This window comes from Passer domesticus, chromosome 12, assembly GCF_036417665.1.
Source record: "Passer domesticus isolate bPasDom1 chromosome 12, bPasDom1.hap1, whole genome shotgun sequence".
In the NCBI taxonomy this organism is placed as follows: Eukaryota; Metazoa; Chordata; class Aves; order Passeriformes; family Passeridae; genus Passer; species Passer domesticus.
In genome coordinates this window covers 19,048,333-19,074,127 of record NC_087485.1, presented here as the reverse complement: position 1 = coordinate 19,074,127, position 25,795 = coordinate 19,048,333, and the positions used below count along the sequence as shown (strand labels likewise).

Here is a 25,795-nt window from a genome sequence, read left to right as displayed (position 1 = left end):
AATATGTATAGTTGAACTGTAAATGTATTAAAAACTAGCACAACTACTAAGACTCTCCCGTTGCACCAGGAGTGCGGGGCTCTCCGGCGGCAGCGGGGCTCGAACCCGCGGCTCTCCGGGCCCGCCCCCGCCTCGGCTTTTCCGAGCCGCGCGGCCCTCCGGGGCGCCAGGGGGCGCTGTGCGCGCGCGGGCGGCGCTCTGTCCCGGCGGGCCCGTGAGAAGGCGCGCGGAGCCGCCGCCGTGTCCGTCATGGCGGCGGCGCTGTCGGGGCCGCTGCGCCCCGAGCTGGCCCAGGCCGTGTCCCAGGCGCGGGTCCTGGTGGTGGGGGCCGGCGGCATCGGCTGCGAGCTGCTCAAGAACCTGGTGCTCACCGGCTTCAGCAGCATTTACGTGGTGCGGGTCGATGCCGGGGCGCTCCGGGGCGGGCGGGCGGGGGGAGGCGGGAGGCCGAGCCCGGGGCGCGGGGGCCGCTCGGCGGGGCCGCGGTGCGTGCGGGGCCGCGGGCTGTGCGCGGCTCCAAAGCGGCCCGGCCCGCCCGAGCCGCCGCGGGACGGCCGGGCCGGGGCGCCACAAAGGGGCCGCGGCCTGCGCGCCATCGCCGCCCCTCGGAGCTCCTCCTTCCCCGCCGGGCCCGGCCGGGGCCGGGCGGCTCCGCCAGCCCGCGCAACCGCGCCGGGCCGTGCTTGCCGCCCGCGACGCCTTGGAAGGGTTGAGTTTTGCCGAGTGCCGCCTTTGCCGGTGCTGGGGGGTGCCGGGCAGGAATTGCAGCGAGGAGCCCCGGGAGAGGCGAACTGTGCTCGCACAGCCCGGCTGTAAAGCCCTCAGTGCTGGCGCTTCCCGCGGGCTCCTGCTTTCACTTTTGCTTCCAGATATTAATCTGTGAATGTGTCCGGGAAGGGCAGATGTGAGAATGTAGTAATGAAAAAGAGATAGTTTCATCAATAGTATTTCTCTCTATGATTGCCTGCTGTCCAGATCTTTACTGGCTTCTTATTGTAGTAAAGAAGAGCATATGGTTTTAAATCCAGCTAGAGGAGAAGTCTGTTTGCTTCAATACCTTTTCACTAACGTGCCCAGGAGTCACACCTGAGAGTTGTGTGTGACAGGTTGTGAGGAGTTTGGGTGTGAGCCAGACTTGTTGAGCAGAGCAGCTCGTATCTAAAACCATATCAGCTTCTAGAAGAAAACAGTTACTGCTTTGCCTTGTTAGTCTTACAGCTTGGGCTTTCCTACTGGAATGCTTTTTAAACTTGTAGAATATGTTTAATTCCAAATTTTCCTTTTGGTTTGAGACCCTATCCAATTTGAACATTGCATCAGGGAAATAAATAACTGCAGGGGAGTGGAAGCATTTTCTGCCCTGTTCCTCTCCTCTCTCCCCTTGCTCTGCTGTGTCAGTTCTGTACTCCTGCAGTCCATTACAGCAGAGCTTACAGCTCCTGATTCTCCAGTTGGTCGTTAGGCATAAATCTCACCGGGGTGTGCTTGTTGTGTCCCTTGTTGTAGCTTGGGGGTTGGTATTGCCTTTCCAGGCTGACTGGGGGGACATGTTGGCTCTGTCTTCACATGACAGTATTGCTGGCAGTGTTTTATGGAGACATAATGTTTTCATAACATAGGGAACAGCTGGGGTACAAGACAAGGTGAGGGCAAAGGAAGACTTGTTACAAAGAGGGAATTTGCTATTAGCAGGATAAATTGCTTTTGTCAACATTTGTGATATTGTTGAGAGTTTTCCTCGGTTATTAAATATTTAAAAACTTGAACATCTGAAAATACTTTTTATAAGTAAGTTGTGATTTTTTTAAAAAGAATATTAATATAAAATAAAATCAATAGTTTTGAATACTAGACAACTAATATGTGACTTAAGTATAGTGGTGAAAGGCATACCCTTGCCCTATGAATGAAGAACACAACTATTTTTTCAGGATCCAGGTGTGAATTAAGATCCTGAGTAAATGTTGTTAAGTGATGATGCCTTTTCTTCCAGGTTACCAAAATGGGAGCAGTGTAGTTGTTTTAAAAGTGAGCTGTTACATTCTCATCGTTCTTAGCTAAACTGCAGCTTCTGTTGAGGTCTAGTGGTCTCAGGTTTTCTCTCTGGAAAACTCCCCTTGCTACCTTTAATGCTGTAATTCTTGTTCTCAGCAGGAGCTGATGTTGCTTGTCATCTTCTCCAGTTGAAGTACTCAAGGCTCTCTGGGTAGTGAATGTTTTAACAGAGTTTTGCACTTTATAGTTTTCCCTTGAAGTTCTTGGGCTTTCTGGCTTTGCACTAAGCAAGCTGTGTGTCTTTTGAGGAAGGGAGAGAGGTAGAAATGTGAATTATGCAAAGTACTGTTTTCATGGAAAGAGACAAGGCCATGGGTAGTTACTGTGATACAGTGGTAGGAGTGTTTAACAGTCTCAGCTCTAGAATATATTTTCAAAACATTGTATCTTTTGTTTGCTCTGTATCCACAGGTGCTTTTATTAACTGTTTAAATAAAACTCTGTAGCTATTACATTTTTTAGTATGTTAAAATTTAGCCCTTCAATTGAAAATACTCCCTTCAGAAAAGAGGTAGATTGATCCTGGGGTTTGGATCTCTCATGCAGAGGATGTTCACTGAGTGTGTACCATGCTTTTTTCATAATTCAGGTTTGGTTAATAAAGGCAGAAGCATGTGAGAACAGCCTGAGTAGGTCACATTTAAACTTCACACTGCACAGTCAGTCTGGGTAGCTGAAGGTGTTACTGTGCTGAGTCTGTCAGCATTATCTGTGGGAGTTTGGGACAAATATCTCATATATCTTAGAACAATCTCTGAAACAGCTCAGAAAAACTCTCACTCTCCTCACTAAAACGTTAAGGACAGGAGAAGACTTCTAAGAAGAGTTGTTGATTGAAGAAACTTAAATTGCACAAAAGGTAGTGGTAACAAAGCTAGGAATAAATGTCAAAGTTCTAGTTAAATCTTAATTCTTGTGGGGGCTAAAGATATTGGAATTTATGCTGTTCCTGTGTATATAATAATAAATAGAAACATAACTGTTAGGGGAATTGCAGTCTTGGCATCCTTTGTGCTCTGTGCTGTATGTTTTTAAACTTCCTGATTGTGTGATTGGATTTCTGTTTTTATAAGTGGACTTCATCATTTGTCCATGTACAGGCAGTAGAAGCTTTTGCCCTGCAGTGTGTGTGTAAGATGGCTGTGCAGCCCTTGATTTACTGATGCAGGTGCTTGAAGCCATGCTCTGTAAAGTGGAAGGACCAGTTGGTTTGGAGCCTTTCCTGGGCCTGGGGGAAGCAGGAGCCAGGGCTCAGGGTGGGCGGTGCAGGCAGAGGCTGGCTGGACCTGTCTGATGGATTTCTGCATTTCCCAGCTGAGCTTGTGCTCTGCTCCTCAGGAATTGCTGCTGGAATCTTCATCCTGTGCAAGCAGGGCCATTGGGGTTCTGCTCGCTGCTGTGGGCGTGCATTTTCAGCAGGGGCTCTCTGCAGAAAGTTTGTTCTCTGTAGCACTTTGTCACGGTCCCCTGTCAGCAATCATTGGTAATGTATGGATTCCTGAAGATAATTAGATGACCAGTTGTGCCTCTTCAGTTGCTGTAGGTCTGATGTGACACCTGAGAGCTCTGAGAAGGGGTCTGTAAAGTTTCTGCATTTTGGCCAATTGTCTTTTCTTCAAACTGTGTTAATGGTTTTGTTCCTTTTTTTCCTGTGAAAGTGAAATGCCTCTCTTGTGTGTTTATAGATTGATTTGGATACTATTGATGTCAGCAATCTCAACAGACAGTTTCTGTTTCAGAAGAAACATGTTGGAAGATCAAAATCACAGGTGAGGAAAAAATCAAAGCTCAGGCCTCATTACTCAGTATTATTTTATGGGTAGTGCTAGAAACATCACAATTAAGTTTCTGCTGGGAGGAGGTAAGTGTTGGTTGGCTGATCATGGCTATCCACAGCATTTCATTATTGAAGTGTTTAAATCTCTTAAGGTAGTCAACTTACTGAATACACAGCTGGTATCAAGTCTGTCTTTTAGAAGGAAGGAAGAAATAATAAGTGTTTTTTTTGTTTTCTTTTTTTTTGTTTTGTTTCTAGGTTGCCAAGGAAAGCGTGTTACAGTTTTGTCCAGAAGCTAATATTATAGCTTACCATGATAGCATCATGAAGTATGTTTGGTTTTAAGCTCTAATTACATGTTTGATTTGCAAGTACTGTGTTATTTAAATGCTATAATGGTGTGCTTTAAGGTATTTTACAAAACTTCCTCAGTAAGGAGAAATAGCTGTAAATGTGAACTGCCATGCACTTGAGTGGGAGTGTGGCTTTTGCATGGGTTTTAAGCTCTGGTAGTAAGCTGTAGTAATTTGTTTGTGTCTGTTTTTCATTTTATTGGCAACATTTGCCATATGAGTTTCTACTCTGTAAGGATGTCCCGATGTCTTGAGCGATAATTAAATTAAGAGACATGTGAATCTTGAGTCTGTGATTAAAAATATTAAGTCCTCTGTGTGTGTGTAGGTAACTGTCATTTATATATGCCCTAAGCTGTTGAAATTTAGTCTTTATGGTCTGCAACAAGTGAGTAGAGTACAAGATTATGTAGGGTTCCATTAGCTGTTGCCCATGTTTTAATTTATATTTGCCCCAGTTTCTGAAAAAATGAATATTCTGTACCATGGAGGTTTGAACTCTGATGTTGCTGTTAGCCAGTGAAACACTGACTCACTGCGTCCTTCTCCTGAAACTGTTACTCCTGTTTCCTCTTTTCTCTCTTCTTCTCCACCTTCTTTGAGGAAGAAAAATGCAACATAAAGATAACTGAAGCGTCAGGATTTAAGGTCCCATGTGTTGGCTCCTCAGGGCATGGCCACGCAGTCAAACCAATGGAGCTCTCACAGCACAATGAATTATGCACAGTCTGATGAGCTGTGGTAATTACAGTGTGCATGTTTTAGCTACAGCTGATGGTTTTTAAGGTCAGTTACCACAGCTCAGCCAATTTACTCATTAGGTCAGAGTAGTTTAATCACTTTCCCTTGTCTGCCCGTTTCATTGGTCAAATTAGTACTAATTGCAGTAGCTACCTTCCAGCAGCATAAAATTCATGCTTTCACCCAGCTTTAAAGTAGGCAGAAGACAAATGGGGCAGTTAAAGGGTAGCTAAATTTATCCATGTGTAAGATGTGTAATTTATCCCACGAGCGTCGGTTGCATGTGTAGAGTTTCTGTTGTGCAGTAATAACCAACAGCTTGGATGTGCATTTGAAATGTTGTTTTTGTTTTCCATAGCCCTGACTATAACGTAGAGTTCTTCCGCCAGTTTACATTGGTTATGAATGCTCTGGATAACAGAGGTGAAGTTTTCCCTATGATTTTATATTGCAGATGTTGCTTGTTCCTTGCTGCAGTGTCCTTTGAATAACAAGTATCCTCCTAACCCATCTGCAGCTGCACTAAGCCTCGTGTGCTTTGCTAGAGACTCCAAGGGGTGCTTAGTGCTTCTGCAGGTGTTCTGAAAGGAAATGTGCACTGCTAATTCTGCTTCCTGGGAACTGCTGGGTGCTGTGGGTGCAGCGTAGCTTTAGTCAGCTGAGTTTGCTGTGTTTATTAATGTCGTGAGAATGGGAAACTGGGCTTTGTGAAAGTGGTGTAGTGCTCTATAGAGAAGTAAGATATATTAAAGATAAGTGCATGGATGTTAGTTTGAATTTGGAGAAGGAAAACTTCTTTTTTCTTAATTATTCAAATTTTTTCTTTCAAACCCTTTTGATTTGCAGCTGCCCGTAACCATGTGAACAGGATGTGTCTGGCTGCTGATATTCCTCTTATAGAGAGTGGAACTGCTGGCTACCTTGGACAAGTAACTGTTATCAAAAAGGTTAGGTGGGGTGTCACTCTTGTCATTGGCTATTTTAGACAACAGGGAGTGGGTGTTTGGAGATAGAGTTACAGTTCATCTGTTAATAGCCCAAACGATCAGTAGCGTTCTCAGAGTGACAAGTAAATGCTTCATTTTTCACCAGGGAGTGACAGAATGTTATGAATGTCAGCCTAAACCAACTCAGAAAACTTTCCCAGGCTGCACAATCCGAAATACGCCCTCGGAGCCTATCCATTGCATTGTGTGGGCCAAGTATTTGTTCAAGTAAGTGACTTTTTAGAAGAAAATGGTACTGTGGTTCATTCTTTTGGTTTTTAAACATACAGAAAAGCAACAAAATTGACACACTTTTAAAAAAAATATATTATAATGAATTTTAAATTTATTTAGATGGATTATGGTGAACACCTCCAGTTTCTTGACCTGGGTGGTTATAAAGATGGAAGGTTGATTAGTACCTAGGCCTTGCTGTAATAGCACAAGAATCTGGCAGAGTAGTTTGGCCCAGCAGTGTAGGTTGAGGTTGCTTTATTCTTCATCTTTGTATGAAGTAAGCACATTTTTCAGTTTAATGCATGTTTTAACAAGTGTGAAGTTGTTGGAATCTTGGATGTCCCAGAGGTTCTAAAAATGCATTTAGTACTGCAGTGTAAATATTAGGCTGACTATTGGGTGAGCTACTGAGTTATACACAAAACTGTTTTGCTGAATTCATTTTTGTATTGGGCATTTTGTGGTGTCCGTGTTAAGTCCACATGTGATGAATCCCAGCATTTTAAAAAGCAATGTATGAAGTGGCAGTCTGTCTGAAAGCAAGAATCATAAAATTAATATATATCCATTAGCAAATATATATGTCTTTAACCACATATGCTGAAATTCTGGTCTTGTTGTTCTTAATTGTTATATAGCCAGTTGTTTGGAGAAGAAGATGCTGATCAAGAAGTCTCACCTGACAGAGCTGATCCTGAAGCTGCCTGTGAGTGTGATATAAGCTGGTGGCTTACCCTGTTACTGAAATGTTCTGTTGCAGGGATTATGACTCCTTTCTGTACATTTCTTAAGGTTAGAGAGTTCAACTCAATTTTCTTTAAAGAAGATTCTGTTTCTGGCCTCTGGGAGGCTCGTATTTTGAACAGAGTACTGAGTGATATTTGTAGTCACTCTGCATTTCCCACTCCTAGCTGAGGGTTTGCAAGGAACTTCAGGAATTGTGTTTGAGCTCTTCTAGGCTGCAACACTTCAGCATTAATCTACATAGGAAATATGTCCATTTTGAGTGATACTTTTGTAGCTATTCAGTGTTTTTCTGTAAGGACAGTATCATAGTTACTATGAGGTGAATAAGCATCATTGTTGGTTGCTTCTTTTGGATCCTTTGATAGATGAATGGACTTGGGAGGGGGAGCTTAGAGGATCCTCCGACTCTTCAAATTCTTTGAACATCAGATAGTGATCACTGGACAGGTTGTTCCTACAGGAAGTGCAGAATGAAATGGGTGAGTCTTAAAAAGAGTGGCGATGTAAAGTCACTTAAAACAATGGCTGCTGAAGTAGTTGACAGGTAGCAAATGCAGTGCCACTTATTGAAGTAAAGCCAGCAGGGCAGTCACAGGAGTGCTGAGCTGGAGCCTGGTGTCTGCAGTGACAGACTGCCCACGGTCAGGGTGCTGTGGTCACACAGGGGTGGCAGTGTCCAGCTTTGACCCCAGCTGGCAGCTCAGCACTGCACAGCCCTCGCTCACTGCCCCACCCAGAGCAGGGAGAACCACACAAAAAATGAACCTCACAGGCTGGGATAAGAGCAGCTAATAATGGAAACAGGTGTGTAATACTATTGATCACAACTGGAATAAAGAGGGGGGAATAACACTCAGGAGAAACAAGTGATGCAGTTGCTGACTGCTGATGCTCAGCCAGTCCCCAGGCAGAGATCAGCCCCTCCCAGCCAACTCCCCTAGTTTATGCTGAGCACGATGTTCTGAGGTCTGGAATATCCCTGTGGCCAGTTCAGGTCAGCTGTCCTGGCTCTTCTCCCTCCCAGCTCCTTTTGCTCCTGCTCACTGGCAGAGCACAGGACACTGAAAAGTCCTTAACTTGGAGTAACCTCTTGGCAACAGCTGAAACATCAGCCTGTGACCAACATTATTCTCATGCAGAATCCAAAACACAGCACCAGACCACCTACTGGAAAGAAAATGAACTCTCTCCCAGCCCAAACCAGGACATTCAGGGAAGAGTTAATGCCACAGTTATGAGGGAAGTTGTGCCCAGCAGGGCTCTGTGGGTCCCTGGAAGGAATCAGCAAGCCTGTGCAGAGTGTCTGGTTTAGGCTGTTCTGAATGTCCAGGGGGCAGATCCAAAAACTGAATGGAACCTGAGGGACATAAGCAGCCAAGGGCTGAAGATCCTGAAGTGGAAAAACTACTAGAAAGATAAAGATAAATGATGATTAGAGGAGTCTCAGATGGGAGATGTGTGCTGTTGAGCACAGATGATTAGGCAAAGTCACTCAGAGTCAAAAAGATGAGACCTAACTTCAGAAAGCTTCACAGTACAGAATGACTGGGCAGTGATAGGTGAGGCAGATAGATACAAAATAATGCAAATGATGCATTGGTAAAAGGGGGGAAACATTCCCAAATTTACACATAAAGAGATGGTCTCTGAGTTGATTTTTCTCATTTAGTCAAGATGTTAATAGATAGTTCTATGAAAACATCAACCTGATTATTAGAAATCATGATAGCAATTGTTGGATGTGACTGGGAAAGAAAGAAAATTATTAGCATCTTTATAGAGAATTTTTTTGTTTAAAAAGAACAAGAGATAGGAAACCAATTTTTAAAAATTTGTTTGTTTTGAAAACCCAACCAAACTAAGACTCTTTAGCCAGAAAAGAGACTACTAAAAGGGGGTGGTAAGACATTTCTGAAGTAGCAACATTATGTGGAGAAAATTAGTGGGAAACAATTGTTCATTGTTTCTGGCAATAAAGGAGCTGGGTAATACCAAGTTAAGTCAATGAGTTGCAGTTTCAGAGACAAAGTGGAACAAGCACACTGTGCCTAATTCAGCTTTTGTTGGGTGTAATAAAGCCATTTTATGCTCCCTGCATAATTTTGGTAATTGACTCTGGGGGTAATATTTGGATGGGATTCTTTTTTTTTTTTTAATTTAAAAGATTGGTTGTCACTTTATTAACAGGGGAGCCAGCAGAAGCAGAAGCCAGAGCACTAGCATCCAATGAAGATGGTGAGATTAAACGTGTTTCAACTAAGGAATGGGCTAAATCCACTGGCTATGATCCAGTTAAACTTTTTACTAAGGTATCTTCTTTACCCTAAATAAATGTATTTCTTTGAAATGTATGAGCTGCTGTAAAGTTAAATCAAACCCCAGCTTGGACATTTAATTATGTGATTGTGTTGTGATATCCACCGGTTTTGCTGTTGTGTTGGTCTCTTGCAATGTCTGCTTTTTTTAAGGATTCCATCTGCATCTGTGGAGGTGGCTGCAGCAGCCAGGCCACTCTGTGCAGACAAAACTCCATTGCAACTACTTTGAATGGGAAAGGGTCTGTTTGACCTCTGGAATTGCCCTGGGCATAATCAGAGCCAACCTGATGACCTAAAAGCTATCAGTCATCTTTGCATTATCAGGCTCTGGCATAGGAGAAAACAAACTGATTTAGGAGTTTTTGTTCTAAATAGTTACTGAAAGTGGATAAATGGAGGAGATGAGCTTGAATGTAATGTTCATAGGTAGCAATAACTTTTCTTTGGAAATTCATTGGCATGTTCATTCACTTGTCTCAGGGAGGGCATACAAACAACTTTAGGAATGGCTTCAGTAGACAGGTAAACCACTGTTTGAACTTCTGTTTCTTGATTTTTCACTTCACTCCTCCCCAGATTAATCAGAGCTGCATCTGCTCTATGCAGTGAGTGTTAGAGAGTAGGGAATAAGATTGTAGAATCTGTTTTTATGTAGTTGAAAATACTGTCAAGGAGAAAATGAAAACCTCATCAATGTAATGCTGATTTTTCTGTGTCTTTTTCCCCCCTTTCATTTGATTTTTTCCATGTTTCCTAGCTTTTCAAAGATGACATTAGATATCTGCTAACAATGGATAAGCTGTGGAGGAAGAGAAAGCCTCCAGTGCCACTGGACTGGGCTGAGGTACAAAAACAAGGTAACTATCTGTCCTCCTACTGTAGATTTGTAAATAATACTTGCTGTTTATTAATGCACCTCTGTGATATGTACATTTTTTTACTGCCACAGTTGAGATCTGATAATGAACATATTAGTTCTTTACACGTCCTGAAGATTTCTCTGTATAGACAACACTTTCTCTAAGACTGTTTTGCAGTTGTTGTTTTAGATGCTCAGTATTGGCTGTAGAAAATACATATTTAACAAAATTGTGTCAGCTTATTCTAGGACACCTTACCATAAGCACTTATCTCATAAGATTTATCTCTGCAAATTGTTGTAATTTATTTGTTGTAATAATGGCTTCTGTAATTTGTGAATGCTTAGGTGACTGCTATCCTAGCTATGGTTGCAGATTTAAATGCAGATTTAAATGTTATAAAATGTTTGGGCTACTGTAGGTTAAGGATATTGTTCTTCAATTTAGAAAATACTGAATTCTGCTGGAATTGGAAAGTTATTTGAGAGAACTTCTGTAGAACTTAGAAATATTCCTGATCTTTTTTTTTTTTCTCTTTTTCCCCAAAGAGCAAAACATACCTGACCAGCAGAATGAGAGCTCTGCAGTGCTGAAGGATCAGCAGGTTCTCAATGTCAGGAGCTATGCAGACCTGTTTTCAAAGAGTGTTAAAACCCTGAGTCTTCACCTGGCTGAGAAGGCTGATGGAGAAGCACTTATATGGGATAAGGTTAGTTTGCCGTGTATAAATTCTGCATGAATCATACAAGTATTAGTTGGGCTCATTCAGTTTCCTTCAACTAACACTATCAGGCACCTTATGGAAACAGTTTCCATATGCAAACAAATACATTCTTTAAACATTATATTGTGTAACTCACTGAGGGTGAGGATTAACTGCTGTGGTGTGAATAACTTAACTCACCAAATTCTCCAGCTCATAAAAGCACAAATTCACAGGTATTTGTTGTGTTTTGATTTTTGAAAATATTTAAATAATGCAGCTTTATTTTTCCCTTCTTATCTGTTTCCAATATGTGCTCTTAGCCAGGTGTCAGTAGCTGGGGTTTTACCAAGGTGTCACATTCACATTTTCTGAAAAATCCCTTTGCCCAGGATTTTTCTCCTGGGAAGCTGAGAAGCATCAGAGAAAAAGGAAAATAATTTTTATCTCCTTTGTTCCTCCTGTGTTTTGCTCGTTTGGAATGTGTTTGGAGATTGTTTACGCACAGGTGATTGTTTCATTGAACTCTGCTGTGAGTTGTTTTCACTCTTTGGCCAACCAGTGCCAAGCTGTGTCGGGACTCTGGAGAGAGTCACGAGTTTCATTATTATCTTTTTAGCCTTCTGTAAGTATCCTTGCTGTATTCTTTAATATAATATAGTATCTTAAAATAATAAATTAGCCTTCTGAGAACATGGAGTCAGATTCATCATTTCTTCCTTCATCGGGGCACCTACAAATACAAAACTGAGGTTATGAGCAATCAGCTGATGATGGATGTGCAGTACAACTTCTGTTGAAGAAGACAAGAATTTTCTCTTTTATCACCACACACACAGTATCACTTCCAGTCAGTTATCATTTGGCATAAGAAAAAGTACTCTGTAAATGGGGGGGAGTGGGGGGGGGAATATTAAAATATTACTGCGACCAATAGTACAGATACTTCGCTATGAAACACCCAGTGTTTGAAACTGATTCACAGTTAAAATTCAGTGTTGAAAATGTTTCAAACATCGTAAGACTTAGGATTTAAATATTTTTATAACATACAAGGCATTTTATTTGTACAGATATACTAATTTGCTACTAAAATACATGTTTAAAAGCTGTAGTTAGTATTTAAAGTAACACTGCTCTGAGTACACCATCTGAAAGAAGAAGTATATTGACCTTGAAATGGAATTTTGTACAGTTTTTTCTTTTTAATTCTGTTGTTTTGGTTTTGTTTTTAATTCTGGTTCTTGAGGTTTTAGGAACCATGTGCAGCAAACTCTTTCCAATGACTAATCTGATTTTTAAATGCTTTTTGTATTAACTTATTTTTAGGATGACCCTTCTGCCATGGATTTTGTCACTGCTGCTGCAAACCTCAGGATGCATGTTTTTGGAATGAATATGAAGAGCAGATTTGATATCAAGTGTAAGGATAAAATGTAACATTGCTTTATTTAAATTATAATCTTCTTGTTTTCTTCTGCTGTTAAAAATCTGCATACTGGTTTGTTTTGCAGCAATGGCAGGAAATATTATCCCAGCCATAGCTACTACCAATGCAGTGATAGCTGGGCTGATAGTGCTGGAGGGTTTGAAGATTTTATCGGGGAAGATAGATCAGTGTAGAACGGTAAGTGAGAATAAAATGTTTTTACTTTCCTGCTATTTGTTATTTGTTTAAAAGTTACATTTAACATTTTTTCATTATTGTGTAGTTTTACTGTCCCTTCAGTAGATTCTGAATATGCTGGGAACTTTCAGTCACAGTGAAAAGAAAAATGCACGTTTTAAGGATCAATAAATTCCTATGAGTTAATAAAAATGTACTGCTGGATAGGAGAGAGAACCAGGCTGCCATCACTTGCAGTGTGGTTGTTTGGTGTTTGAGCTGTTGGCAGGAGCTGCTCAGTCAGCACAGGCTGCACTGGGCGTGTGAGACTCCTGCTCAGCAGGCACAGCAGAGAGGATTAGGAAACAGGACACCCTGTCAGATCAGGACAAGAAATCTGCAGGAAAACAGGCTTTAGATGTGCTGGTAACTACAGAATAACCTGATTTGTTCTTGTCTGTCCTCAAGATTTTTCTGAACAAGCAGCCAAATCCCAGGAAGAAGCTATTGGTTCCTTGTGCTTTGGATCCACCAAATCCCAATTGTTATGTATGTGCAAGTAAGCCAGAAGTGACTGTGAAACTTAACACACACAAAGTTACTGTGTTGACACTCCAGGATAAGGTAAATCTTGAGCTACAGTTACAGCTTTCATTCCAAATCTAATACTGTAAATTATTAAAATTAGGGATTTGCTGTAGTGTATTATACAATATATACAGTATATTTTGACCTAGCATCTCTTGTTTATATTTACTCTACATTTCTTTCAGCTACAAGAAGAGCTGATTAGCCAATATGCTTCTTGCCCATGTGTGTTGTATGTCTTGTGAAATAATGTTTGCATCTTGTAAATTTTGGTGGTTTTAAAGCCTTTCCATATCTGACATCAAAAAACCAAAATTTGTATTTCAGTTGAAAGTTCAGTAGCTACATTGCAGTTGTGGTCACAATTGATTTATAATTCTGTCATTTTATGAAGTATTCTAAAAATTTTTCTGGATTATATGAATCTATAGGCATCAGACCTCAAAAATATAACAATTTTGTTTGTGGAAGTGAACAAAAAATCATAGGCTTTCAGTAGATGACAGAAAATGAGCCAGAATAATAAAATCAACATAATTCAAGGTTCTTTTTAAAATAAATCTTTTAAAGTCAGAGATTGACTATATTTTAATATATTTGTGTTTTCAGATACTGAAAGAAAAATTTGCTATGGTAGCACCAGATGTCCAAATAGATGATGGAAAGGGAACTATCCTGATCTCTTCAGAAGAAGGTGAAACAGAAGGTATGTATGCTCCTCAGGGTTTGGGATAAGAGTACATAAACCCTTGGAAGAGACTCTGCAGGGCAGGTGTATAGCAGATGTTGCAGTGCTCACCCTGTGGACTAGTATTTGAAGAGGACTGGGTTTGCAAGTGTTTTGAGTGGCCTGGGGACAGGCAGGGCTGTTGTGTGCAAGCTGCACGTGCAGCTCAGCTTTCCTGCACAAAGCACTGCTCAGCTGGCATGTCAGGATTCCTTTCAGCAACAGGAACCTGCCTGCAAGCCCCTGCATTTGCTGGCTCGTGGATGGTGCTCTGTTCATGATGCCAGAAAGCATCTCCAGAATATTCCCAAATGCAGTGATTGTCAAGTGCTTGAACGGGATGGCATGATGAATAAATAAATGAAACATCATAAGCAGCTTTAACTCCTAATAGGCTTAAATGTCAGCTTTTAATTTAAATATAGCTAATACGTGTTAATCTTATATTCCTGCATAAAAGTTCTGGAGTACTCCATATTTATGTAAAGGTGTAAAGATCTTTCTATGAATAGCTCTATACACTGCAGGTTTTTACTGTTTTTGTAGCAAATAACCACAGGAAATTATCAGACTTTGGAATTCGAAATGGCACTCGACTACAAGCAGATGATTTCCTCCAGGACTATACTCTTCTAATCAATGTGCTTCATAGGTAAGGATTCTGAAATAAAGATGTTTTGTGTGTATACATAGAATGGTTCCACAGGCAATTTTTCACTCACAATTTAAATACATGAACAAAGGTCAAAGATTAAGCTGCTGAAAGGAAATATAGAGGTAAAAGGGGAATGGTTATTTTTTATGAAATTATAGTTTTGTGTCTTTTTGCTGTAGTCTTGTTTTGTTGTGGTTTTGTTTTTTACAACAATAACTCAAAGAAGTTTATTTCAGTAATTTGTTGTTACACAACATAAGAATACATTGCAAAAACAAATTAACATTTGGGGCAACCAACAAGCAAGAAACTGGCATTTAAAAAAAAAACCCTAAAATTTAGAAAGGAAAAAACCCCCAGCCTGCTAGGATAATAGATCCTTTGCTTGACTACCTGTGTTCAGAATTCCTCTGAACTCACTGGGGTGTGCATTTAACCCTGGGTAAGGAATAGACACCACAGAAACTCACACTGCATGTTCAGTGGGAGGAGGGCTGTGCTCTTAAGGAGGAAAGGCAAGCTCAGGCAATGGTTTTTCTGATTCCTAAGCTTTTGGAGTTGGTACCACTGGATGTAATAGTGTTTGGGAATAGACAAAGCATAAATAATAAAAGAGAACTGAACAGATTTTCCTCTTTTTCAGTATATTTTCTCATTTTGTCACAGTTGCAGAGTGCTCTAATACTTGAATGGGTTTTGGTGTTTTTTGGTTTTTTTTGTGTAAAAGACATGATTTTATTTTCTGGCTGTTTAAAAGCATGTGTATTTTTCTGCAGTGAAGACCTAGAAAAAGATGTAGAATTTGAAGTTGTTGGTGATGCCCCTGAAAGAATTGGCCCTAAACCATCAGAACCAACATCCAGGAACATTAGCAATGGTAGTGATGATGGAGCACAACCCTCAACATCAACAGGTAATCAATCAACAGTAATCAATATTAAACAAAACAGTCTTTATCTAGTGCAGCCCAGTTAAAGTTGTCTTCAGTTGTGTGATTTAACTTTGCCAATACACAGTAAAAGGCCTTTAAGTTGCCTCTCTGTATAACTAATACTAAATAGAAAAATGCACATTTACAATTTTTACAAAGAGCACAAAAGGCACAGAAGTTTATAGTACATACACTTTGAAATTGTTATTTACCTGGTGTTCCTTTGCCTGTAAGATACATGCACAGATTTAAGACACAAAGTATGTAGTTCCATCCCTCCTGTTTGAGGGAAAACTAAATTTTAAGAGTATCACTAAAATTTCCTCCAAATTGTATTAAAAATTGCATAATTTAACATAATTAATAAGTTTTTACAGTGAATTTATATTTAAAATCAAACAAAATCCACTAGATGTCTTGAAAGTTCACATTTGGTTCTCCCCTTCTTCATGCTATCCACTGTTAGCCTTTAGCTCTGTAAGTCTGCTCACCCTTCCATTTCTCCCTCTCTTTGAGACCTCTCTCCTGGAATGTGGCCTCTCCTGGAGTTCTCTTGAGTGCAGTAGGGAAAGGAGAGGCTGCTCTAGAGCTTGCTGTGTGCAAAACTTCTTTTCCCAGCAACTGCTGCAGACAGCAGCAGTTCTTCTGCTTTTTACATGCAGAAAAAGTTCAGCTAAACTAATGCATTTCCCATATTTTATAGTAATTTCAGGGACATTTAAGATACTCTGGTGTGGATGTGACAGTCTGGTCAGACAGAGAGAAGGCTAGATAAGCTTTCCCATGAATTGGTCTGAGGGAGCTGGAGAGAAGAATTGTAAACAATCTGCAAGTGTTTTTTAACAAGCTGTTTTCCCATAAGGATGTTTACCAAAAGGGTGGCTTCTTAATTAGCCAGTGGTGACAGTGTTTTGATTAAAGGCCCGATCAGGTCCACCTGTAGTGAACTAGAGCATAAAAAGGAATGGGTTCCTAATAAAATTATTATTAACCTTCTGAGAATGCCTGGAGTGTGTCACTCATTTTTCCGTGTCATTTCTGACTCAACGGTGACACTCCCGCAGTTGCATGGCAGAGAACGTGGCTAAAGAATGCTCCAATTTTTATGTAGGAAAACTGCTTTGAGAGTAGACTGGATCCATTTGAATCGCAGACACCTCTTTTGCAGCTCCAGAGCAGGAAGACGTGGTGGTTGTTGACTCGGAGGACGAGGGTGCTTGCGGCAGCGCTGCCGGCGCAGAGGGCAGGAGCCGCAAGAGGAAGCTGGAGAAGGGCTGCGAGTGCGCGGGGGCCAAGAGGGCGCGCGCCCAGCACGAGCACGAGCAGGAGCAGGACGACCTCATGATCGTGGAGTCCGAGGATGAGGGCGCTGCCAGCAGCCTCGGGGACGAGGAGAGCAGGAGCCACAAGAGGAAGCTTGAAGAGAAGGCGTGCGAGTGCGTGGGGGCGAAGAGCGTGTGCTGAGCTAAGAGCAAGATGAAGAGCATTGGGGGAGCCTCCAAGGGCCCCTGACACAGTGATTCACATGATGTCATACTGTAACAGCAAATTGTGCTGGGATGTGAAAAATGTCCAGAACTAGACTAACTCTAAGGCCTTGGTTCAAAGTGGATACCAAATCGCTGGCTTAAATAATTTGTGTCTGTTTCTCTTGATGATATTGTATCAATAGACTCAGAAAGTTTTTTCTGTATTCCATATATTAAATGTAGTGGAAACATAGTCTATTAATACTTACAGATAAGTATTTACCTAAACAATCATGAAAACAGCATGGTATTTTTGTGTAAATACCTTTTAGGTATCATCCAACAGGACAAGAAAACCCTACTTTTGTTTAGTGAAAGGGCCATCACCAGATGCCCGCATTTTAAGCAACTACATTTTTTATTTTTCAGTGATTGCCTTTGAAGTTTCCCAGCAGTGGCCTGCCTGCACATTCGCTTATCCCTTTCTGAGGCCAATTGCAAGTGTGACTGCTCCACCTCCAGCATTCACAAAATCACAGATGCTTGAAGAATAACATTTTTAGCCTAGTCCTAAACATTTTTCACACCCTGAACAAGTAAAGAAGAAAATCCAACAAAGCAAATTAGTGCCACATTCTAACAGTGTTCTGAAACATCAGCTGGCACTATGTACATTACTGTAAAACTGTTAATTTACTCCAGTTTTTCAGCTCGTACTGCCTGGTATGTCAATGTAAGAAGCAAATTTTTGTGTATTGTTACAGTTTCAGGTTATTTATATTTGATGTTTTGTAAACTCAGATACTACTACTATACTGTACATCTGATGGACCAAATAAATAACATCTGAAATACTTGCTATATTTGCTTGCACAGTCCAAAATTATGCTGACTTATGGGATTTTACAATGTATAGCCTTCAAAAATTACTGTATTATTTCCATTTTTCTAAACATAACCTAGTAGTACAGAACTTAAACTTCACTTGTTTGAGGTGAAAGGGGAATTTTTTTAATAAAACTTTTGTGAATGTTTTTTTTTCTTGGACAATCAATTATTGGGCTCTTCAGCTGCAGCAGTTGCACCACCACTCACATGCTTTCACCACCTCGTGCCTTCAGAAGGAAGGAAGCTCTGGTTTTTATATATTACACTTTGTGTGTAGGACAAAAGTGTGTTTAGAATCAGTGTCTTAAATCTTACTGCATTTGTGTTGGGAACTCTCAAAATGTCATTGTTGCTTTTCAAAATGCATTAATTGGCCGTTTCTGTCACTGTACCAAAAGAATCTCCCACTTGTGCCAGGGACCCAAAACTGCTCCCAGTCATAGGTGAGTGTGCAGTGAGCCTTACAGAGCACAGCAGCTGAGCAGCAAGATTTAGTTGTTACAGTTTGCAGACTGAATGAATTTTAAAGCAAATGTGAATTTTACAGGAGGATGTTAAAAAAACAAAGGCCAGCTCATCATTGTGTTAAAATTGCCAGTGCTGTGCAAAACAGCTTCTATGAGGCAATTAATATTTTATTTCTTCTTTTAGGCAGTAACAGTCATATGCAGTGGCTTGTTTGGAGCCATAATAGTTCACAGTGAAATCCTTTTGAGTTGCTGCTTGGCTGGCAGGAGTGAAGACTGAGGTAAAGATGTAAATAAGGTGTTAGAGAAAGGATTGCAGTGCTACAGTGGAAAACTTCTTGCCATAAAGAGCTGAATCATAAGAATTTAATGTCTAATGACATCTTCCAAAAATTAAGGCTGACATATTTTGGGTTTAAGCTTTATTAAAAATAAAATTACTGCTTTACATCACTTTCTAACTTTTTTAAAAATACCAGTAGAGGGTATAATCCTGGTAACTTACTGCAGTGGTTTTACTGAAGTTGAGAGTGTGAGTTGGAAGTTGAGTGGAGTATGAGCTGGACTGAAATGTCACCGACAGATTCAAGGGTGAAAAAAGGTGGGGGGGGTCTATTCTGTGTCCCTGGCTGCTCCTCAAGTTATTACTTGTTTATTGTTCTTAGCCTTGTGTCATCATTTGGTTTGCAGAATGAGCTGCACAAGCCATGGCCTGGTGATGTATTTAGAAGGTGCAGTTGTGGTAATGCTCCTGAGAATGATTCTGGACCCCTCCTGTCACATACTTCGAAGTGAAGGATTTTTAATATATTTGCTTTCCACAGGCTGCTCCCACAGAACATGGGGCAGCTCTTGGCTGCTCTGGGCAGTTCTTTGGAAGTTTGGCAATACAGAACGAGCCACTAAATGCAAACTGCTGCTGTGCAAAATGAAAAGCTGCTTTTCAGAACTGGTGGAGTATGAGTGTCCTTAATTGGCTGCTAGTCACCAACATTGTATTAATGTAGAATTTTCCAACTTAAACTTTCCTTTGCTCTTTAGAAAAAGATAAAAATTGAAGTGTTAATTAAGTTTTCAAGTCATTAAAAACCCCTCCATTTTTCAAATGACAATTTGTTCAGCTCCTAATAGCAGGAACGGTCATATGGAAGGAGGTACTGTTGCAAGGCACAAGATCTAAATATTAAAATGGAGGAGAAATTCTTCCCAGTTCTTTGGCTGAGCAATCTAATGTAGGCTCTGTCTTCACTAACAATTTTGGAGCCCAGCTCATTAAATCAGTCTACAAACTGCAATTTGCAGTGATATAAATTGGCTCTGCTGTCACACAGGGTTCTCAAGTTGTTTGTTTATAGTCATGTAAAATTCTCTAGTGCAGATAAGCTTTTCTGGCTGCTTTTATAGAGACAGCTCTTGATGCTTGCATTTTTAATTTACTTAGTGAATTCGAGTGCCATGTATGGTCAAGAAAATACAGACTATTACAGAATGTACCTGGTGTGCATGCCATTAATTCAATATCCCTTTTCTGCAGCAGAGCATGGAAAGGAATATTGACCATTAATGATTGACAGCAGTTAACCAGAGATTCATTAAGCTGTTCTGAGGGAGGGTGAAGGAATTCCCAAAGCATTGAATCACCTTTATGAGACCAAAGATAACCATTCAGGAGAAAGAACTCTGGGGCCCTGGTGACAGACAGCCCTGTGCCAGCCCATGTCCTAAAGAGCCACTGCAACTTGTAGGTGACCATTTAGTGTTTGTGGTGTTTGTGTGACATTTTAGCTTTCCTTTATGAAACCATTCCACAGCTGAACCACGGAGAGAGGTGCATCCTTTCCTGGCCTCTCGCCTCTGACAGCTGGGAGCAGATTGATGTGCCATTTCAAGTTCTGACCTTTACAACAAAGACCTCTTGCTAACCATTTATTAGATTTCAGAAGATAAAATCAGCTTGTATTCAGTCTGTAGATACCTCTGATATCTGCTTCAAGCCTTCTACTGCCCCAAAAATTTAAATTTGGGTTAGAAATCTGAATAAACACAGAATTAAGGGAAATAGATTCTCTTTCTGTGGCAGACATATTTATTTTCTTCGCAGCTAAAAGGACAAAAAAATCCTCCATTTTGTGCAACTAAAAGTACAGTATGTGCAAGAAAGCAGGAACTAGGATCAGGATAATGCAGCAAATTGTACACTTGTCAGTTACTTGGTTTTTGCTTGCCTGAGATTGTTTCTGGGCTGGTGCCTAAGCAGAATGACTACAGGGAGCTCATACCTGTAGACAAATGTACATGAGGGAGAGGCAGTGCTTTGATTTGGAGGCCTTGATCCTTTTAAGGGAGAAACAGGACGAAGTAATTACATGTACTTGTAGATACAGCTTGATATCTGTTATACTGAAGGAAGACAATTGCTGGTTAGATACATGTTATCTTTATCTCTCCCATTGGCAGACTCCTTCACTCTCATGAGGAAAAGTTGGAAGTTTGCAGAACAATTTCCAAAGAGAAGATACTTATGGAATTGCTCTGCCAGTCCTCTTCAGCAAGGTGATACCTTGAAGATACCTGCAGAGGTTAAGCAATTCCAGCCCTGCAATGCTGGAGAAGAGACACACCCCAGAAGCTTCTGTGGTAGCACTTTGGCTTTGGAGGTGTGGGGCTGACACCTTTGCTGCTGGGTGGGTGCAGGGCCAGACTCTGTGGGACACAGGGATCACTGGACTGCAGCATTATTGGGGATTTGGAGAGTGCAGAGGATGCAGAATGCAGAGACCAAACTTCATTAGTTACAATTACGGAGCAGCTTTATCCTTGCACATCTGTTCATTTTCAGCTAACGAGTGATACCTCTGTAATACCTCTAAAATACAATGAAATGTAAATGTAACTGGTGTTCTCAACAAACCAATGTCCTCTTCCTTCTGAAATGATCCTTCTCATCACATCTGAAGTGTGTTGTGCTGCCAGGTCGGGAGGTCAGTGCTCGTAGCCTGCCTCATTTCTTTAATGGGTATGAAGAGGCACATAGAGTCAGGCTGATACTTCTCACCACCAGAGCAGAGGGGGCCATGTGACTGGCAGCCTGACCTCATGCAGTCTTCCTGTCCTTTATTTCAGTGCACTAATGCTCTCTCATTCCTTTGCTGGATGAAGGTTTGCAGGGTTGTAACCAGGACTTTGTTTTTATCATATCAAGAGAAAGTGTAGCTCCTCCAAGTCTCTGAAATCAGAAGCTACATAACTTCAGACCTCCTTAAAAGTATCAAGTAGGTGCACTGCTAACTGAGCTGGCCAAGCAAATGATGGATTTATGCAAATGTAGTGGTTGCTAACTGGTTGCACTGGAATACAAGTGACTGTGTCCTGTGAGTGCAAGGAATTATGGCCAGTGCCCTGTGCAGCCTCCAAAGCATGAGCCCATAAACTGTGCTGGACAGAAGTGTGATCATCTGAAATATGTAAGAGAAGTGGAAGATGAAGCTATAAAAGAAATAAGATACATATATGGTGCATTAATCATAAGTGCTTGGACAGATGTTGTCTGTCCACCCCGGCACGTCCACAAAGCGCCTGTTGTGACTGGAATTTTACAGGCTCTGTCCCAAGCTATGTTTGTGCAGCACAGTGAATAGCTGCAGTTGCAGTGAATAAGAAGAATGTAAAAAATGTTAAATAGTGTTTTATTGCAGATTTAGAATGAGAAATGACCTGTAAGCCTGCAGAGCAGTGTTAGTCAGAAATATTTTAAATAGTTGTGCCTAGCGAGGGCAGCCATTCAAATACAGTGTATGCTGTCTGCCAGAAGATGGTGCCCTAAAACATGCTCTAGAATTGCAATTTTTAGAAGCTGCGATCAACTGCAAATGATAATTTTAAAATACAGGTCAGAACACAGTGATTTGCAAACAAATCATCCAAGTCCAAATACATATTAACATCCAAACTTCATATTCCAAAGTGTTGGCTTATACATAAAAATATTACAACACAAATTAACATACAGGATCCAAACATGCAAAATAAACCAATATAAACCCAATACAGCTACCACTTCAAAGAAAATCAAAGCTTGAGTCTCCCATCCCACAATATAAACACTTCTTAGCATAATTTTTTAATTAATTTCACAACTCTTTGGGGATTTTGTGTTTGTTTGGGTTTGGGTTTGGTTTTCTTTTCCCATCAGGTTTAAAACAGACCAGAGATAAAAGAATGATCATTTGTGTTCCTTATGAAGAAACTCTCAATTATAAAGTGGAAAACAGTTACCTTGTGTATGTCATTGATTTCCTAATGCTTGAGACAAAGAAATAAATTGCAGAAAAGCAGGTAGCATCCAGTTCAGTAGGCAAATCTGCAGAGCAGCTTCAGATTGTTCAGTTGATGAAGTGAGACAAAGAACTCCCTCCTGCATTGTGTCAGGTCTGATGTAACACACACACACCACAACACAAGTCGGGGGATTTTTGCCATTGTCTTCACCCGAGCTGAAGTTTCCACGGGGAGTTCTCACACTGACAGTTTCCCTGCCTTGCTGGTAATAAACTGTTTGCAGCCCGGGGAAGCAAAGGCCGGCAGAGCAGCAGCTCTCCCTCCTGCGCTGGCAATGAAAAGGACAGGAGAGCCCTGCCCGGGAGGCCTGGCCAGCTGATAGTCACAGACCAATAACTCCACCTGGCTATTCTGCTCCCTTTAAGTCTTAGACAATGGAGTTTATTTAACACAAGCAGCTGGCTTTCCTTAATGTCTGATTTACTGAGATAACTTAAAATCAGGCATAAGGATAACCACACCAAACCATGAAATGACGTTTAGCTTTAATAACACTCCCACGGCTCCTGTGCTCTAAGTTGCAGAAGTGTCAGTCTTTTTGCAGTATATACATGTTACTGCTGGTTGCTATAATTAAGCAAGTATTTTGAAAATTAGGTAGGGAGAAAACCACATCAGGATTGTCAGCCTGTAACTATCCAGTATTTTGGATTTTCACGTATGTAACAGTGAAGAGAATGATGGGGCTACTCAGTACAGCAAGAGCAGCTTTAACTCCAGTCTTTGTTTGCACGGCCTGGTACAGATGGTGCTCTGTGAGCAGTGCTGTGTGTCCTGTGTACCACTGCAAGCACATTTATTCCACCTGTACAGCCCGCACCTAGGGCTGTACTGCTGGTAAATGTGAGTTTCTTCATGTGTGTGACAGAAGAACAACTCCCTGGTGAAGAGGGGGCCAGAAGCATTGTCCCTGCGGCCTGGCTGAGATGGGAACATGGTACTAGGATGTTATTTATCAAGCATAAGCTTTCTAACAGTAAAAGAGTGATTTTTACCATTTGATCCACACTGCTTACCTAAGGGCTATTTCCTTAGACTCCCCAGTATGTTTTTCCCATGAGTTCATACCTAACAAAGTCCATGCTTTCGTGACTCAAGCACCAATAGACTTAGTGCAGAAACCTGCTGGCAGCAGAAGCAGCACAGAAACTGAGCGGCCTCAAAAGGCAGCGCGAGGGCAGATTTGTGGCTCAGAAGAACAGAGCTACAGAAGGACACTGCTGCTGTAAGTATGAGCTGCAGCTTCAGCTCTACAGTTCCTGCTGTAAGGATACATGCCCAAAATGCTTCCTTCATGAGCACTCAGCCAGGGCTTCCCAGCATGTCCTACCCACTCTGTCAGATTAATAACAAACTTCAAATGAAAAACAAAACAACAAAAACCCCAAAACAAGTTCCCCTTAAAACAGAGTACATTTTCTTGACATGGGCTCTGATGGGCCAACCTTCCAAGCTATCCATGAGCCTCTCCGAGTTTCTCAGGAAGACAACCTTACAAAAACTGACACTAAGTGGGGCGAAGGCAGTAACAGGAGAGAACAGCATCACACAGGCCCCAGGACAATCCAAGGAGCCCTGCAGCAGTACACTGGAGGGCAGCAGGTCATGAGATGCCCACTGCCACAAACAAACTTCATCCCAGGTGGGGCAGATGAAGCCTCAAGTCAAAGGTGGTCTCCAAGTGCTCTGTGGGAGGAACTCTCTTTGTGAGAGAAGGGATGTGTCCCTGTGGCACGGATGACAGCACAGTTCATGTCTGTGCTGACAACTTTACCAGGGGCTGTGGCTTGAATGGGATGGGGACTCGAGCTGCTGCTGTGATTCTCCTCACAGCCAGGGCACCTTCCTGGGCAGTGTTTGCTGCTGCAAACAGCGGGAGCAGCAGCAGCAGCAGCAGCAGCGAGGGACTGCACCAGGACACCCTGCTGCAGAGGTGCCTTCCACCATCCACACCTGCGGGCTGAAACGTGACTCGTTCCACAAGTACCACACGTGGTAACAGCTTGTTTAAGAGATGGGCAAAAAGTGAAATGAAAGACGTGGACACAGAAAAGAGCACTTGATTCCCAAGAGTGGTGGTGTTTGCTTATGTATGTCCACATGGACATGGACTACCTCTGTCATGCTTAACAGGTTTGTTTTTCAGGTCTTGCTCTGCACATTTACATGGCTTGTTGGATTTTTTTTCCTGCCACCCCTGCACACACAAGAAAACAGATTGCCAATCAATTGCCCTCCACTGATGGGGACTTTTTTGAGTGCACAGTTGCTTTAAATGTTTAATTAGGTCTGATAACAGAATAAAATGCTCTTGTCACAACAGAGTGCCTATAGCTCAAACCTGAGCAGTATTTCTCTCCTTGCAGGGTGCTCAGCACCCAGCAGTGTAAGGACACCTGTCAGATATCTGTTGTAAGGGCTTTGTCAGCATTTCTGCCATCAACACAAATGATTGCCAGAGAGCTGCAGCTCAGCTGCAAAAAAAAATGAACCAAACCAAGCCAAAAAACCTGCAGGCTACAGTTTAGTATCGGGGGTCGGGTCTCGTTCTGTTGCCGTTTTGAGGGGTCGTTTTCTGACATCCTTCCCCGTGAGCACACAGATGTAAATAGCAAGCCGTGCCGGGCTGTTCGTCACCGATCAACAGATCAAGCTCTTGCAGTCACACGCACAGTAGCTGCTTTTTTACACTCCCGTCAGCTCACAGATTGCTTTAGGCCACAATATGTTTATCATATGTCTTAGCGCTGCCTTTTTTTTTTTTTTTTTTTTTTTAAGACTTAATAAATAACTGGCAACAACCCTCAGCTGCCGTGCTACAAACACAAGTCCTTCCAGCGGAGGCACCTGGCCAGCGCTGGGGACTCCGCACAGGTGCGGGGCTGCTCCCGACCCTCGGCCCCCGCAGCGATGCCGGTGTTTGTGCGGGGAGCCCCGGCCGCAGGTGGGGCGCAGCCGCCCCTTCCCCACGCGGGACGAGGCCGCGGCTCCTGCCGCAAAGTTCCAGCGAGGGGCGCGGGCGGCGGAGCCCCCCCGGGCCGGGACCCCGAGCGCTCCGTGCCCCGCGCGGGGACCCCCGGCGCGGTGACAGCCCCGCCGCCGGCCCCGGCCGAGGAGGGAGCCGCCGACCCCGCCGCCGAGCAGCGCCGCGGCCGCCCTCTCCCTGACTGACTCGGGGAAAATCATTGTTTGGCTCCGGCATTAGCTACATTCCAGCGGGACGCAGCGCCCAGTCTCCTTCCTCGCATTCCTGCCCCACACAAAGGAGTCCCTGCCTCGCCGCGCCCCGCGCCGCGCTGGCCGCGCCGCAGAGCCCCTCCGGGCCGGCCGCCGCCTTCGCCGCCGCCCG

At 42.4% G+C, this 25,795-nt stretch overlaps 1 protein-coding gene and 1 long non-coding RNA gene across 5 annotated transcripts; one reads left to right on the top strand and one right to left on the bottom strand.

The window, feature by feature from the left end:
- Positions 1–211: 211 nt before the first annotated feature.
- Positions 212–17,787, top strand: UBA2 (ubiquitin like modifier activating enzyme 2). 4 transcript variants are annotated; one of them, XM_064386956.1, is made up of 17 exons: positions 212–393; positions 3,741–3,824; positions 4,091–4,161; positions 5,285–5,349; positions 5,773–5,873; positions 6,019–6,140; positions 6,788–6,855; positions 9,084–9,205; positions 9,972–10,071; positions 10,623–10,783; positions 12,107–12,200; positions 12,292–12,404; positions 12,852–13,007; positions 13,581–13,677; positions 14,245–14,350; positions 15,130–15,266; positions 16,438–17,787. In XM_064386956.1, exons 1-17 carry the CDS (start codon positions 250–252, stop codon positions 16,746–16,748), a joined length of 2,052 nt encoding a protein of 683 aa, XP_064243026.1. In that variant the 5' UTR covers positions 212–249; the 3' UTR covers positions 16,749–17,787. The 4 variants fall into 4 exon arrangements, with proteins under 4 accessions (XP_064243026.1, XP_064243025.1, XP_064243028.1 ...); XM_064386955.1 differs by having other exon boundaries at positions 213–393; positions 16,453–17,787; XM_064386958.1 differs by lacking the exon at positions 212–393 and adding an exon at positions 2,681–2,914.
- LOC135279518 (uncharacterized) lies at positions 17,343–25,726 on the bottom strand. The gene is made up of 2 exons (XR_010346748.1): positions 22,384–25,726; positions 17,343–21,334 (listed from the first exon to the last, which is right to left on the bottom strand). It is a non-coding gene; the product is annotated as an uncharacterized LOC135279518 (long non-coding RNA).
- Between the last annotated feature and the right edge of the window lie 69 nt (positions 25,727–25,795).

What these genes read in the sequence shown, in the direction of transcription:
- UBA2 (XM_064386956.1), top strand. Translation starts at nt 250, where the DNA reads ATGGCGGCGGCGCTGTCGGGGCCGCTGCGCCCCGAGCTGGCCCAGGCC. An exon ending in TTGGAAGATCAAAATCACAG is followed by an intron (nt 3,825 to 4,090) that starts GTGAGGAAAAAA and finishes TTTTGTTTCTAG; the next exon opens with GTTGCCAAGGAAAGCGTGTT. An exon ending in GAATGCTCTGGATAACAGAG is followed by an intron (nt 5,350 to 5,772) that starts GTGAAGTTTTCC and finishes TTTGATTTGCAG; the next exon opens with CTGCCCGTAACCATGTGAAC.